Here is an 18,021-nt window from a genome sequence, read left to right as displayed (position 1 = left end):
GCTCTAACAAAAGGATTGTATCTGAGAGCAGTTATCACATATTCTACATTTAAATCTTTTACCTCGGTAATATTGAAGGTTTAATTTTTAATAAAATCGTTCCCAATGAAGTACGGTCGTCCTACTTCCGGGAAAATAAATTAAGTATTTAAAGTATGGTTTTTAAAAAAAAAAAAATCTTGAAGGAAATCACGTTTCAAGCTGATTGAAGTATAAATTATTTAATGGAATAATACGATGGAGTTAACACAAGTGAAATGAAAGCGAATTCGCTGATACTTTCAGGGATAAATTCTTGCCTCATCATTAAGTTTTTTCATCTTTTTTCTTCCTAAAAACTACGCTGCTCGAAGAACATTTTTGCAAAATCATTTTCGAGCAACATAAGCAGTGCCGCACCATAGGGAATGATGGTGGTGGAAGGGGGGGGGGGGACGTGGCGACGGCCCCAGGCACCGAAGCAAGTCAGAAGCCAAATTCGGGAGAAAAAGAAGAGGAAAAACTATTAGCATGTATATATATATATATATATATATATATATATATATATATATATATATTTAAATCCAGTTCCCGCTTTAGGAAGTAGTCCTATAATGTTACTCATGTTAGGAAAATGCATGCGTACATATATAAAATGGAAGGAAAAAAGTAATAAAAAGCGCTCAAAATCAACGAAAAGCAGGGTTTATTTTGAAAATTTTCTAACGTTTTGCGCCAATCATGGTGGCGTTTCGAGGCTGGTCTCTCGACCTCACTCATATGTACGGGGGTGTCGTCATATACTCTTGACCCCGGGCGCTGATTTTCCATGGCACAGCACGGCAGGGCACGGTACAAACTGACACATAGGGTTCTGGAAAAAGTGCACTGATATGACTGAAACTTGTCTGAGAAATGTTTTTCCTCGATGTTTCAGATGAGTGATATACTTTAATTTATATATAATAATGAAGAATCATATTCATTTTTATGTATTCACATACAGATTACGCTGAGAACAGTTTTAGTAGCTTTCTATACATCAGCACACTAACCACATTATCTTATTAGTGTTTTATTGTGATAAATATTCTAACAAAACTGTGGGAATATAGTAAATGGGTAAGTAGTTTTTGAGAAAAGTGTAATACTCTATAGAAGTTATAAGTTATTCTGTTATGTATTAATATGTAGTCACGTTAATCAGGGTGGCATTAAAATCATAATCTGTAAGTTTATTGTCCTATTTGAAGAAGTTCGACACTTAGGACATATATTATAATTATTATTGACGTATGCTAGTTTAGAATATATACATAATGTCAAGGTAACAGCTTGCTAAATTACTAACTAATATGAATAAAATACAGAGTTTGTGTGTGGCCTGGGGACGAGATGAGTGGACTGAGAGTTACCAAATTTGAGTCACGAGTGCCTTGGTTAAGGCCCCAGACCAAGACGAAATGTTTTTTTCTTCAAATTTCGAACCAAGGGTTTCAGTGGGCGTTTACCGGAACATGTAAAAGTAGTAGAAAATGACCGATATTAGTGTCGAATTCATAGTTTATGCGGTCACTGAGATCAATAATGATAGTGCGATAACTCCGATCGCACTAACTTCCAAATTTACCCCATTCGGCTGCAGGCCGGGGGTCACCGGAAGGGGGGATACCAAGACATGTAAAAATAATCCAAAATGACTGGTATTAGTGTCAAATCCATAGTTTTCGCAGTGGCAGTGAAACACAGGCGTTGACTTCCAAATACAGCCCCCATGCGAAGAATGGGTATTTCAGCTGGATCAAAATAAAAAGTTTCCTACAACAATGAACAAATTCTGTAAATTTCCCTCTCAATTCATGTCAAAAGATTGAAAATACCCCCGGCATATCGTGCCGCGGCGTTACCCACTAAGTCCACTTTCCAGAACAGCCACTTACTCTCTTACTCTCGAAGTCGGTGCTCTCCACTCGGTCCACGTGGGTTGTACCACAGACCACAGCTGTGCTTGGACAATCCCTGTGTCCATATACTGAGCACCTATGACGACTGTAATTTCATATATATATTAATGAAAGTGTGTTATAGAATTCACATCTACAGAAGATCTGCTGTGTGTAAAAAAATCGGTTGTTTCCTGGACAAACTTGCACAAAGTACTGAAAGCACATTTGTCTGAGTGCCGCGTGACAACGGAACGATTGGAGTTCGTTTGACACACACGCAGGGAGTGAAAGGGGAACGAGAGGAACTCCCGAGACAGACTAGAGCGGAAGCGTATTTCGAAATGCACTGAACTCTAGCCATAAGGCATTATGAACGGGGTTACGCTTGGCAACAAAGTAGGAAAAATGAATGACGTCTATATCGCGATCCTGTTGGTGACATCACGAGTCATGACCAACATATAGTACAAAGTAAACGCCAGATGTTGTTGGCCCTCATAGCCGAGTGAGCTGGCGCAACATGGAAGTAAGGAAAATAGTTTTTGGCATGGGTTCAAACCCTGCCTAACGATTTTTAAAAATTATTTTAAAAATCTTTTATAACACTTTTTTCGTTAAAACAAGATTAAAAAATAATATTCAAAAAGTGATTTAACGTTTATTTTTTAAAATTTTCATTAAACTTCTTCCATTAAAAAAAGTTTGCCCTTGTACTTATACAGATCCTTAGCAAAAGAATAAGTAGTAGTAGTAGAATAAAAGTAATAGTAGTAGTAGTAGTAGTAGTAGTAGTAATAGTAGGAACGGGTTAGAATGCAATTCAGGATTCATTTGTTTCCGTGCGATGTTGCCAAACGTAATGCCTTCTGGCTAAGGGTGAGTGTATTTCGAAAATATGCGGAGCGGAAGCCGACAGCGCAACGTTGCCAAACCTTCCCTAAATTATTTCTACAGATTAAATTAGCGTAAATAAGTGACACACAGGAGTGGAATGTGTGCTTTTTCAATACTATACACTGCTGGCAACAACATACACGAATGGGGTTGAATATCTGATTCCATAAATCATTGCAGCTACGCTGGAATTTATTTTAGTAATTGATTCCTTCAATAGTTGACCAATTGTTATAATTATTGGTGATAAGAAAAATAATTGAGTTGAATTGATTGTTTAATGTCCCTTTCAGCAACGTGGCTATATGAGACGGGACCTACTGATTAATGTGGAATCCTAACCCACCGTGGAAGATCCCGCCTTGTATCGAACCTAGGTCTCCCATGCCAAAAGTGCGAACGCTAACCCCTTACCCACGAAGGAGCTCCAAGAAAAATAATTGACAATTATTTGCTACTAGTAATGGTTTAATTGCAATTTAAATGTCACTTTATTGTGATTAATTAAAAAAAATGCTGCTCTGTGCTCGAGCACAAAATAGCATGTTCCTAAATATGAGCCTGTGTGTTTCCCTACAGTTTTAACCCCTAAGTACAGAAAATGCACATTATTTACAAAATGTAAATCTTCATATATGAATACACTATGTAATCACGAATATTTCTCTGCCAACATTTCAAGCAAAACTAAGTGTTTATTTCAAAAACGCCCTATTTTCCTACCTCAGCCTGTATTAACTCATGTGGGTCACATTAAACGCTGAAGTCTAGATTCGCTCCTCGCACAGCATCAAAGATGAAGAAGAAAACTAAATCCCAAAATAACCTATCAAATATTAAAATAAGTAATGATAAATGCAGAATCAAAGTGTTGGTTCTCTTAATAAAATATGGAACTCTGCTAACGATGCATTAATCTTAAGGACAGTAGGTGAAACCACACTTTAGTCTAATATAAGCAACTTTATTACAGAGAAAGAAAGGAAAAAAATACAACTTTCCATATAACCTAAGATGACCTACAATAAAAGACAAAAGGTGACCAAAGCATATACTAAGCTGACCAAAGTATATATCTAATAAATAATTGCGTTAGTTTTGGCAAAGAATCTTTGCCTTTATCAGACACATTATATGAAATACACCGTTACACCGTGAACTTGCGTAAGGACAGAGTGAACATGGGACCTCCACAGAGCGTCACAAGGGCAAGTATGCAGTACGAGTTCAAACTGGGGTCAAAGGCCACTGCAGCGGGGCGGAAAATATGCCAGGACTTTGGGGAGGGTGTCGTGACTACTCGGACAGTGCAGCGGTGGTTAAACAAGTTTAAGGACGGTGACGAAACACTCGAACACGCACCACGTGCCGGAAGACCAACACATGTACAAAATGAAGATCTTCAAGCAGCAATTGAGGCAAACTGTGGCCAGACATGTGAGGAGCTGGGACTACAATTCAGTGTGAGTAAAGAAACCATTCGGCAGCACCTCCATCAACTTGGAAAGCACCGCAAGTTTGGTCCCACATGATTTTACTCCAGGCCAGAAGGCAACGCGAGCAGACACCTGTTTCTTTGATGTCTCGTCTGAGGAAGAAGCTATTTCTGGACAGGGTGATGACATGTGATGAGACGTGGGTCCTGTACGATATTCCACGTTGCCATCATCATCGATTAGCATCCCATGAACCGGTTCCAAAACAGCCAAAACCAGCACTGCACCAGAAGAAGGTCTTGTGTGTTTGGTGAACTGCTCGCGACATTGTGCATCGGTAACCGCTACCAGCTGGTCAGATCATCAATGCAACTGTGTACTGTAGTCAGCAGTTGATCCGTGTTCAAGAAAAATTCAAAACTCTGCAACCAGCACCTTTGAATTGCAAAAGAGTCCTCCTGTTACAAAGCAACGCTAAGCCCATGTGGCTAGGATGGCCGGGACACCATTCTACGCCTTGGATGGGAAATACTATTGAATTCTTCGTCATACTCTTCGGACATTCCACCGTCCGATTATCACCTGTTTCATTCCTTGGACAATCATCTTAGGGAACTCCAGTTCAAATTCCTAGTAGAGATACAAAATGCATTTGATACCTTCTTGGCTTGACGGCCCACCAAGTTCTACCGCGATGAAATCCGTGACCTTCCAGAACGTTGGCACAAGGAAGTCGATGCTGATGGGGACTATTTTTGATCTTCCAGGTATATCTTAGGTGACATATCGATGTTTGAAGGTAGTGGGTGAAAAGGAACAGAACTTTCTTGGTTATCTTTTTATCTGCTTGGTCAGATTTTGTCTTCTATTGTATACAAGAAGTTCCAAAGCTAGAATGAGTGATGTATACTTACTTTGAGAATAGCAATACAGAAGATGAGTGTTGCGAATACCAACTGCATTATTGCAATTTAGGTCCACCTCCAAGTCTCTCTCCGAATCATGGAACTTCAAAATAGGCACTTTGGCTTGGATCAGCTCAGGTTTCGTGACGAAATCTGCAATATGAACAAACATATTTCAACTCCCCATATTAGCTTTGAAACTATCTACAACTGTAAATAAATTATGGATAAATAATTCAGTTGGAATGAGTTGGTCAGATTTTATTATTTATTGAAAAGGAACATTCAACTCCAATCATCAGCCAACGTGTAAATACAAAAACGTAAGAACCTCTAAAGAAATAACTTAAAAACTGTGCTCTCAGACAAAATATAGAGGACACAGTGGCTTCCAAATTGATTGCAGATATCCACTGTAATATAATCTGCTTGAAGAGAAGTCACAAATTCAAAACATACTCACTTACGTATTCTCTAGGGCAGGATGTTTCAACCTGTGGCATGCGTACCACTGGTGATAGTGAGTCGCTGCTAGTGGTACGTATGACTTATGGTGGTATTACAGCCACAAACACACACACACAAATAAAATTAAAAAAATATAAGTTCTGTGCACCGGGCCCCAGAGTATGGATTCCATATATTTTGTTACCCAGAATCCAAATCTTAAAATTCCAGGACGATGACTATACTTTTTATTATTATTATTATTATTATGGGCTTGAGCAATTTTGGTAAGGGAGGAGGATACACGTAACAGAGTTACACAAAACAAAATCTGTTCTGCGAATCCTAAGGTACGGATTCGATGTATTTTGTTACACAGAATCCAAATTTCAGAATCCCAGGACGATTGACCGAGTCAATTTTGTTTTATGGACGAAAAACGTGTGTCCTCTCTATTCAGAATCGCTCAAATTTTTCGGCCATAAAAAAACTGACACCGTCAATCGTCCTGGAGTTTTGAAATTTGGATTCTGTGTAACAAAATACATCGAAAAATGAAATGAAATCTTTGAGTTTTACGTCCCACGGTTATGCCGGTTAGACTAAAGGAGACGGTGATGATGAGAGATGAGTGAAATGGTGGAATGAAGAAAGTGGGAGGAAACGGGGGAACCCCGAGAAAACCCACGCACACGGTGTTTGTCCACCACAAAGTTCACTTGGCGGGGGCTGGGATCGAACCAAGGACCCCAAGCACCAGAGGTGAACGCTCTACCACTGAGCCACCGCGGCCCCGAAATACATCGAATCCATACCCTGGGGTCCAGTGCACAGAATTATTATTATTATTATTATTATTATTATTATTGTGTGTATGGCTGTGTAATTAATATTCTGGTGGTACGTCGGGCACTATGTTGAGAACTACTGCTCTACGGTATATTTTCGAAAATAAAACTTGCAGCGCAAACACAAGTCGTCCCAAGTTAGAATTCCATTTCCACAATATTTCAGTCATCTCTGAAATAATTGAAGCTGTATTTCATTCACACGTTGCGAAACAAAAGATATCAATGAAGAAGAGTCATAGTTTCTGCTTACATCGCAAATGCACGGAACAATGGTTACAGAGGTGGCTGAAATATTGTGGAAGTGAAATTATAAATAGGAACATCATTTGCAACACATGGTATTATTTTATTTTCGAAATGTACCTATTTTGCTCTTTTGTACCCTGTAGTTTAAACTCAAGCACACACGTTAAACATCGAATTTTCGTTGACAGCTGTCATTATTTTCGACACATAGGTAAGAAACGGTTTAGTGGTGATACGATGTATAGTAATTTATTTCAAGCTAATAACTAACATCATTTATATTATATTATATTATATTATATTATATTATATTATATTATATTATATTATATTATATTATATTATATATATATATTACAGAACATTAATCCCAGCTTAGAAAAACCGCGGGACCACTATCGATTGCCCCCGTTATGAGCACCATGTGTCTTGGAAGTTGACCTACACCGTAACTTCTACTGTGGGAGACTCTTTTGAAGTACAAGAATGGGAATATTCACCTAGTCCTAGTGTCGGCTTTCTGAAGGCCACGGACAGTAATGACACGACTAGACGCAAGTGCTCTTTTCAACCGGCCAAACCCGCAAAACCTAACAGACTTACGATAAACTTAACTTTTATTAAAATCACAGATCTCTAAGGCTGCACATAGGAAGCTAAGAAAGCTACCTCCAAACAGCAAAGATAATAGAGGGTTACTGGATTGAAAATTAGCAGAAAATGTTCCAGTTTTTAACACCACTTACGGGCTTGTATAACACTGAAACGAGGATATATTTCCATGATATTAACATATTTTACTTAACAAGATAACATCTCAATCGCTCTTATAATTTTCTACCCATCGAATAAAACACATTTTTAAAGAACAGAAGACCCACTCGACCCAACTTTCTGTTCTATCAGGATGTCTACTAAAATTCCAAAATGAAATTTCTTCACTTTTTCGTGACCGTTTCTTTATCGAACCATAAAATTTCGTAACATTCTCAAGCGCGAATTCGGGTGCGAGTTATGCCTAATTTTCATGCATCCGACAGAAGCGTGCCTTGCTTGCGATTTGATAACGTCTAAAGCCGACCACAGACATTTTTAGTGGTGAATTTTGACGTTTTATAGAACAAAATTTTCCAGTCTTTACTTAAATTTGTACCGATTAAAAAAGACCCGAAAGCTAGATTTCGTGACGACTTCTTGACTTTCATGACCGTTTTGTGATTTCGGGACTTTCGTGACCGATAGACACCCTGCCTATTCGAGTCGAACTCACTCATTTCACCTGTAACTCATTTGTCATGATCTCTGTACAGAAAAATGAAATGAAATTAAATCTTTAAGTTTCATGGTTATGCCGTGTGTGCTAGAGAAAACGGTGCCAATGAGAAATGAATGAAATGGTAGAATGAATAAAATGGCAGGAAATGGGAGAACTCCCGAGAACACTCCACACACGGTGTCTGTCCACCACAAAGCTCACTTGGCGCGGGCTGCGATCGAACCAAAGACCCGATGAACACTCTACCGCTGAGCCACCGCGGCCCCGACTTCTGTACAGATCAAACGTTTGTGACCTTAGGAGCTGCATTAATGACTGTTTTTACTTTCGTTGATTTTGCTCCAATTTCTTGCCTTTTTCATGGTCGTTCAACATCGTTAAATAATAACAACAACAACAATAAGTTTTGTTTCTCAGCTGTGAAACTACGATAGACTTCCAAACTATTCTAATGCAATATTAAAAGAAATCTGTAACTTTAGATTACAAAAGAGGGACAGACACGAAATCTGGTAATAAATATCAACTACTTCTAGTCTTAGTAGAGAGATACAGCAGAAGATCCATAAGCAGAAGATACAGCAGAAGATCGAATCCAAGATTCTGAATTGACTGAAAAATAAACATAACTTTTTTTTTCGATAAAAGCTAAAACTGAAAAGGATTATTTCTCTCATTTCCGGTTTGAATTGTGAGTTAAAGATGGAAGCTGTAGTTTCGATTTTTAAACTACTCCAAAAGAATCGTTTGTTGCTATCTATTATAGTTTTAAATGATCAATGTTGAAACCGGAAATGATTGATATCTACTACTTGCGGTTTGAATTGAGTTGAGTTGAATTTGAGTTTAATGTCCCGTTCAGCAGCGAGGCTATATGAAACGTGGAATCGGAACCACATGAGCTCTCATCGGGAATCGAACCCTGGTCTCTCACTTCAAAGGCGTGTACACTAACCGCTTAGCCACAAAGTTCTTACCTGCGGTTTGAGTAAAGGGTTAACGGACTAGATGCAACCTATTTTTGAGAATATCAATCGATTTAAAAAAAGGCTGCTTGAAATTTTTGCCGCTTTTGCTCTGTGTAATTAATATTGAAACCGGAAGTACTAGAAAAACTCCAACCACTTCCGGGTTTGGTAGTGTGTTACGGGTGGAGATAGTATCTTTGCCTGAGACTTGAACGGATTCCAAAAAAACACCTTACCGATTCTATCATATTTTTTGTTCTATGCCGATCAGCGTTGAAACCAAAAACTTTATTTCTACCAGTTCTGATTCGATTAGAGGGTTAATGGAAGAGACGAAACCTATTCTTTGAAACCTGATTCGATTCTAGAATACCGCTTCTCGAAATCTCTTACCATTTTTGCTCTGATATCTGCTAACAGGCTCACGTACATAGCCGTTCTAAAAAGCTTCCGACATTTATGTATAGCAAAGTCTGGAAGTCTAATAATAATAATAATAATAATAATAATAATAATAATTAGTGCGAATTTTTATTTTAAATAATTTATAATGTAGTAAGGGGAATGTCTGACTCTTATTAGTAACTTAAAAATAAAACTGCCTTCATTGTGCTTGTATATTTAAATTATGAAAATTTGAAAGAACCGTACTGTTCTCTTCGTCGGTCATTATGTATGGATGAAAAAAAAAAAAAAAAAAAAAAAACTAACGAAGAACAAAACATATTTCTAATACCGAAAATTAAACACACAGATTGTATAACGTCATACGAAAACAGAAGTAAATATCGTCAAAAAATACGTATCAACTGCAACACATAAAATGATAAAATATAACTGAAAAAGCGAACGCATATGAGCATTCTCTGACCAATCACCATTCAAAGAACGAAATTAACTCTTTTAGTATAATGTCCTAAGATTTGGGCTAAAGAAGGCGAATAATTAATGAAAGTGAATGTCTCCCACCGGGAATCGAACCCGGGACCACGTGCACCAAAGAAACACGCGCTAGCCACTAGACAAGCGGGGAGGGCACTCACAGAATATAAACTCGTACTGTACTTCATATTTCCCCAAAGCCCAGCATTTCATTTCTCAGAACAGCAGGATGTGATAAACTTCAAAGAAACTTAAAATTTTTGAGTAAAACTGTTACTCACATTACAGGGCTCATAGTGGTCTGGTCTCTTGTAAATAGTTGAAAAGTGACCAAAAGCACACGAAAAAGTGACCAAAATATCATCATGCCCCTTTTTTCCTTTGTCAATTTCTCCATCACATCTCTCTCTGTTTGTTGTTTTGTTTAATCTTTTCTTCTTTACTTCTTTTTGAGCTTCCTCCTTTCTTAGGTTTTCTAAGTATGCTTTGTAGTTACGGTAAGCAGACTTAGCAGATCTAAGAAGCTTCTGAGTAAGTGGAACCAGTTTTGGCCTATTTCCGAATTTCTTCATCCCAGACATTATATTTAACTTAGCATTGAGAGTTCTCAAAGCCATGAAATATTCAAATTCATCACCTACTCTTAAGGACAAACAAGAAGCATAACAGAAGACAAACATGATGAACCACACAAACACACACATATACATAACGTTGACCGGAGCGTTAACTATTACGAGAGAAAACTAAAAAAACTATTATGATAGAAGGAAGAGTAAACACAGAAGGTTCTCAACCCCACCTTGAGAGCTTAAGTATCCACCAACCATCTACTGTGCTTTAGAACGAATAGAAGATGAAGTGAGAATAAAGCTGATTGTTTCACATTGGCAGCAAGCACTGAAGCTTTCAGTAGAGTATTAAGTAACAAATTTCTGCCTTTTTCCATTTATTTTTAAGACTTTTCTTAGAAAACTACCAATGCAAAACATAAATCACACGAAAAAGTCATTTTACCTCCCAAAAATGTAACTTTTAGTGACCAACTTGAAAAGAAGTAACTTTTAGTTAAAAAAGTGACTCGCTATGAGCCCTGACATTACCCCAATTTTTATACTGATTTAGTTGAAGAAGAAAAATTAAATGAAATCTAAGTTTCACATCCATCGGTTTATGCAGGTTAGGCTAAAGGAGACGGTGATGATGAGAAATTAATGACATGATGGAATGAAGAAAGTGGGAGGAAGAGGGAGAACCCCGAGAAAACCCATGCACAGTGTCTGTCCACCACAAAATCCACTTGACGCAAGCTGGGATCGAACCAGGGTCCCTGCGCACCAGAGGTGAACGCTCTGCCACTGAGTCACCGTGGCTCCCGTATTTAGCTGAAGCTTTTCTGTTTTAATCATAGTACTAAGGATGTTAAGATTATCCAAACAAATTCTTCAATAGAAAGTAATGTGTATGAATCTTATTACATTATAAATTTGAGTTACAGTTTGACAAATATTTTCTAGACTGCGATTATAGTCAGTCTACGTATGACGATGTTATAATATCTATGTATTTCATTTTCATTATTAGAAATGTGAGTTTTGTTTTGACGTTAGTTCTTTTCCTTCATACATCGTAACCGACGACGGAACAGGCGGATTCTTCAAAATTTCCACAGGATAAATATACAGGGTGTCCGAACTGAAATACCAAATTTCAAACACTAATAATAAACAGATAAAAACAGCTGTGGTAGCTGTTAGGTGGAAGATGGTAGCCTGGCTGTGGAAATTTTAAATAGGTAAAGAATAGTAAGGATTCATTTATTTCTTATCATTCCAGGTGGTGAAAAGTCCTGCACAAATGCTGCAGGGAACCTTAGACATTCTCCGTTTCGCATGTGGGGGGAGGGGGGCCACAGAAATTTACCAACTGCACAGACAAAACATCATGTTTATCTGTATTCATTGTTGTATAAATTTTTTAATATATATTAAAAATGAATGTGCGATGTTACGGTCAGTTAAAATTAGAATGTAAGTTTTTCGTTCAACGATTATGCCGGCTATGCTAAGGGAGACGATGATGATGAGAAATTCATGAAATGGTGGAAGAAAGTGCAAGGAAACGGGATAACCCCGAGAAAACCCACGCGCACTGTGTTTGTCTACCACAAAGTTCATGGCGCGAGCTGGGATCGACCCGAGGACCCCATGGAGCACAGGTGAACGCTCTACCACTGAGCCACCGCGGCTCGTTTAGGATGTTTTAATTCGGACACACTGTACAGGCATAATAAAGTCTGTTTGATTATTAAGTTTAAATAACTGATGTGTAGCGAACGTCAGTAACATTCTAGGAGGGCATAATGGCTCATCTCTCATACAATAACTCCAAATGATATAAGCTTGTGTTGGACCTCATCGTATCACCGTTTCCCTTCTCTACTTGCATTCTTCCAACTTCTTCATTCCATTTATGTAAAATGCGTATCAACAGACGAAGTGAAGAGAAACTAGATTCACATACTACATTTATTCAAATGTTCCAAGATTACTTCCAAATGTTTAACGGCTTCATTTCGTTGGTCCATCTCAGAATGACGCACCAAAAGGCACATGTCGACGTCGCTCTTGTCACTTCCGAAACCGCTCATGGTAGATCCTACTAGAAATAAACCATATCGAGGGAAGTAGTCCTGAAAATAAATAAATAAAAATAACTGTCATATTTCTATGATATATAACATTCATTTCTACAATAATAACCCTCTCTACCTTCTACGTTACAGTTTACCAATTATACTTAAAAAGCTATAGGAATTCTTCCCGGAGCAAAGGGAAGTTGAATTGCAAATATATGTCACTCTTATGCAGGGTACGTTCTTTAGCAAATAGTGGTCAGTGCGTCCCTCTTACATTTTGATTAACCCTCTCCTTACAAACCACCGAACAAAATTTTTTGGAAAAAAAACCTGGCCAACCGTTATAGACGACGAAGGGATTACAGCCAACTCATTAACGTACGTTAAAGTAGGTGGTGCTGGGAACATATTTGCTCTTAATGCTACTGTTTTGGCTACTTCTTGATTTCAGAGGGAAGTCCTTAAATTTTGTCACGATATTCGGTGAAAACTGAAAATTCTATGTCGCTCCCAAACAATAAAACCTAGAATCATTCTTTAACGGGAAGTTATGAACTTCTTTGAAAATTAAGTAACAAAAATGATACGAAATCTTTAAATTTTACGTCCCACAGTTAAGCCGGTTAGACTAAAAGAGACGGGTCATGAGAAATGAATGAAAAAAGTGGGTGGAAACTGGGGAACCCCGATTATCCACGCACACTGTGTTTGTCCACCACAAAGTTCACTTTGCGCGAGCTTGGATCGAGCCAGGGACCCCATGCACCAGAGGTAAACGCGAAAACTAAGTAACAGTACCTGTTGAGACTTTGAAGTAACTACCAGAAGAACCTTCTGATCGATATACTACAATAAGTATCTATAAACGACTTTTATCTCATGGTCACGATGAATTCTGCAAAATCGATTTTGCTTGTTATTTCCACAGATGTGCATGCTACAGAATTCGAACATCTAGCCTCAGATTATTTTGTTTTGATAGGTAGACTATTGCTACACTAAACTTCTCCTATGAGCAGCAGAAGAAATGTATATTGATAGAACTAAGAAAATAACTGTAATAGGTCTAAAATCATTACAATTCCATCTTTCTATTATATGAAGACAAACTACAAAAGAATGAAATGAATTATTTTTAAATTTAACGTTACACGATTATTCCTTTTAGGCTACACGAGACGTATGATTAATGAAAGTGAATGATGCTGAATTAAATTTTTTGTGCCCTCCCACTGGAAATAGAACGCGGGACCACGTTCACCAAAGGAACACATGCTAGCCACTAGACCAATGGGGAGGATTGTATTAAACTATAATAACGTATATAGTGTCAATATAATAAACAGAAGAATAGTGCATTATTATGTATAAACATGGAAATTTCAAAGACATGGAGCAATGTAATAAAAAGTAATATTAGAATAGATGAAGTTTGTATTAAAACTGAGTTTTCTACTGTATTGATAAAATATACCCTCACCACAGTACTTAATATATTACAGACACTTGTGTAATGTGTCATAGTCTTATACGTTATGAAAGAACAATCTAATTAATATAAACGTATAGTGACAGATCACACCCACTTTTCCCAGAGCTAATTAAGTTTTCCTTACACTTTTTTCATCCACCTTCACGAAAACATAAATTTACTGTTACACAAGTATTTTTAATAAATATATGCTTTTGATCAGAATATGTTTTATCAATACAGTAGAATTTACCCAAAGCTAAAATGAACAATATACTGAGTTTTTTTAACAGAATATCAGAATCATTAAGTTTAGAAGTACGTATTAAGAATTGTATTGTATCTTAGACATATAGCAAGCGTGAAAAGAAGGCTGCCTCCATTGGAAACGACCAATGTAACCGACGGACAGTGTGAAGATTGAGCTCGACGCGTGGAGCAAGTGATATATCATTACCGTTCAGATATCCATTTGATCGATTTTAAGTAAACCCGTGAGCCTCATTTGAAAAAGCAGAAAAAGAGAATGAACCTATCCGCCCTAAAATAGGTAGACGTCTTACTGATACCACCACCATTGCTTTTGAAGGAATTTATTTATATAAGTGATGCCAGACATACAATGATAAAAGACCAAACTATGGCCACAGAAATTGTGTTAAATCTAATGCATCGAGGGAGGGGGAGAGTTTAAAGCAACGCATCAAATACAATTTGAAACGCGAAATTGATTTACTGATGAAGACAAGCATGTATTATAGTAGTCTCATGCGAAAATCAAGTTCTACGAAAAGAAAGACTGACTGATGGTGACCTGGTTATAAAATTATTGTAGATTCTTATTTATTTATTTATACATATTTCTGGGCATTATTGGTAACTAAGGCCACAAAAGTCCGTTATGTATGAGGGATGATGCCCCCTCGGTGAACAGGCTATCAAGGGATAGGGGGGAGGAAACGGCATGACATCTGTATGTTAAGTACCATCCCGGCATTTGCCTGGTGTGAATAAGGAAAACCCAGGAAAAACCTCACTCAGGACGGCTGGCCTGAAAAAGCTGTTACGTCTTTTCGACCGAGTGTCCCCCTTCCGGGAATCGAACCTGGGACGCTCGGTAATATTAGTGTACAATTAATATATACACACATACCGAAATCTCTACCATGTACAGCACGAGCAATACAATCAGTTTTGTGTATTTATTACATTTTTTCTTCTTTTCTAAGTTTTAATTACCCAAACATCTTATGATACGAGGGTAGAGTCCCAGAAGTACCCGACCTGATGTATAGATGGCGGTGGTTGTTTGAAAAACATTACTATGATCGAAGTAACAACCTTATAAGGCTTAACTTTGAAGTCGCTACTTTATTTAGTATTTGTTTGGCAGCCATCAATAGTGAATGCTCTCAGTGAATTTGTAAAGAAAGAAAAAAAGTTATCGTTATGTGATACAATATTTTCATTTGAAAAGTCTTGGTCAACCAATATCAGAGCCGAGCTAGATTCTACTCTGGGGGGTTCTGCTCCTTCGTTTACAATAGTAAAATATTGGATGGCAGAGTTTAAACGAGGCCGTCTACTCGAACTGGTAGGCATTTCAGAAAGTACTGTACATCGCATATTGATTGAAAATTTGGACATGAGAAAGCCGTGCGCGAGATGGGTGCTACGTTTGTTCACAACAGAACAAAAAACAGCGTCGTGAGTATGTTTCAATAGTGTGTTTGGCGAAGTTTCACAGCGATAAGGCCGAGCTTTTGTATCAACTCATACCCACGGATGAAACATAGGCCCATTACTTCACACTTGAGACAAAGGAACAGTCAAAACACTAGATTGAAAGCAGAGAATTAGCTAGGTCATGGTGTCAGTTTTTTGGGATGCGCATGGGATAATTTTCATCTTCACAAAGGAGAAACAATCAATGGTGGGTATTATGTAAACTTTCTGCAGCGTTCGAGTGATGAAATCAAAGAAAAATGGCCGCATTTGACGAAAAAGAAGACAATGCACCAGTTCAGACATCCTTTACTGCAATGGCCAAAATGAAGGAGTTAAACTTCGAATTGGTTCCTCATGCACCCTATTCGCCAGATTTAGCCATTCAGGTTATTTTCTCTTTGCAAACTTGAAAAAATGGCTCAGTGGCAAAAGATTTGCCAACAATGAAGAGGTGGAGTCTGAGGTTAATGGGTATTTTGGGAAGCTCGACGGTTCTCATTATCAACAAGGTATTGAAGTTACTGAACATCACTGGGAAAAGTGTAAAGTGCTAAAAAAAAACACTATATTGAGAAATAAAGATTTTATTTTTTTGTGTTTTCTTTGTTAGGTCGGGTACTTTTGGGACTATCCTCGTAAAAGAATTGAGAGAGAGAGAGGATTCTGTAGATTATTTTTTTTTTTTTTTATTTATTTATTTTGTTTTAAACGTTCACATGTATGTACATATTTTACGTTAGTTCCTTTTCATATAATGTTAGTAAGTGATAAAATAATACTACGTTTGTAAGCAGTACACATCTTAAACTACCTCCATTTTCCCTCTAATCTGAACACTATAGGATGTACCAAAAGTAGTGACTCACCTTTTGAGTGAACAGTACGTTTTCATTATAAACAAGAATGGTATGAAACAAAATTGTAGGTACAGAGGAATGATGTGAAAATCAAGTGCTTTACAGTATCTAATCCCTATTCTTCATTTGGAGGTTCACCTGGCAGCTATTAACATCGATGCACGCTTGCATTCAGACACGCACATTTCTGCACGCATCTCGGCACATCTGAACGGAAATGTTGAATTCCTCGGTGATTCGCGCCATCAATTCTGCAACATTGTTTACGGGTCTTGGATATACCTTGTCCTTCAAATGTTCCCATAGGACGATGTCGGGAGGGATGAGGTCTGGTGATCGTGGCGGCCACTCCACTGTTCCCCGACGACCAATCCATCACCTGGGGAAGGTGTTGTTCAAAAGGTCATGAACAATCCAGGCAAAATGTGATAAAGCACCGTCTTGGTGCCACCACAAAATGTCAACATCCTTCCTCTCCTGCAACATGGGTATCAGACTCCTCCAGTACGTTCGTCTCCCCAGAACAAGCGAGTCACTACTTCTGAGACACCGGTATAAATAAAAAATGCTGGATGAAATCAACCAAACAAAAATTGTCTAACAAAAGAAAGTATAACTAACATGTTCTTACCCTTATATATACATAAAGATCCTTCCACAACATCATCTTTTTCCGAAATGTTGCTTCAGTTTGTTGATTTTCCATGAACCTACTCCAAATAGCTTCTGACAGCTGAAACGAAAATTGATTAAATTTAACGGAAGAATAGTCACAGACATAATTAATGCGAAAAAAAATTATAGAAATAATAATTTTAGACAACATTATTATCGGGAACCTCATAAAGATAGGAAACATAAGATAGGAAATTTAAAAAAGCAAAGAAACAAGTACTTACTAAGTTTTAAAGAAAAAAAAAAAGCACTAACGAATTCCTCTTCATATAAAGCTAGCAATAGATCAAATCTTCCTTATGTGTTTGCTTTATAGCATTTGGTACTTGAATTCATGTTATGTAAATGACGATATAATAGTTCTAAAAGTTATAAAAATGTGAAGAGAGAAAGAAAAATTACAATTTAATAACACGGTCTACATTTGTTATGGTTCGTTTAGAAATTTATAAATGAACAGGGTTATTATAAAAATATCCAATTAAAAGCTGAACAGGGACTAACAGTCGGCTTCTGGCACTCATGCCTTAGAAGTGATATTGGTCAGCACATCGGCTTCTTTCGTCGTTAATGCTGACTTTCTAGACCTAAGTTTGCTACGTCTTTCTTTCAGGTAGCTCCGCAATTGACCTCACAACGCCGCCGCAATGCTAATATCATTTGATGAATACGACCAGTTTACCCATCGTTCCTCTGACCAGACCGGCACTGCTTGACTTGACTGCTCTCACGCGAAGCGGTATTCCAGTGCGGCTACGGGATAGTTTTGTTTCACAGCACCAAAGATGTTTCTCATATCTGGGCAGAATTTGTTGTGAA

The 18,021-nt window shown here is 37.7% G+C and overlaps 1 protein-coding gene across 3 annotated transcripts in view; it reads right to left on the bottom strand.

Moving 5' to 3' along the window:
- Positions 1-18,021, bottom strand: part of LOC145666324 (poly(A) RNA polymerase gld-2 homolog A-like) — an 83,495-nt gene that overhangs the window by 29,517 nt on the left and 35,957 nt on the right. For all 3 annotated transcript variants that reach the window (XM_081733427.1, XM_081733426.1, XM_081733428.1), the window contains exons 5-7: positions 17,159-17,260; positions 12,357-12,525; positions 5,173-5,316 (exon numbers count right to left, since the gene is read on the bottom strand). In XM_081733427.1, the coding sequence (XP_081589553.1) occupies positions 5,173-5,316; positions 12,357-12,525; positions 17,159-17,260 (415 nt within the window). The remainder of the gene's footprint in view (positions 1-5,172; positions 5,317-12,356; positions 12,526-17,158; positions 17,261-18,021) is intronic.

This window comes from Thermobia domestica, chromosome 12 (assembly GCF_964235325.1).
Source record: "Thermobia domestica chromosome 12, izTheDome1.hap1.1, whole genome shotgun sequence".
Lineage (NCBI taxonomy): Eukaryota > Metazoa > Arthropoda > Insecta > Zygentoma > Lepismatidae > Thermobia > Thermobia domestica.
The sequence above is the reverse complement of the archived record's forward strand: the minus strand, read 5'-3'. Positions and strand labels throughout refer to the sequence as shown.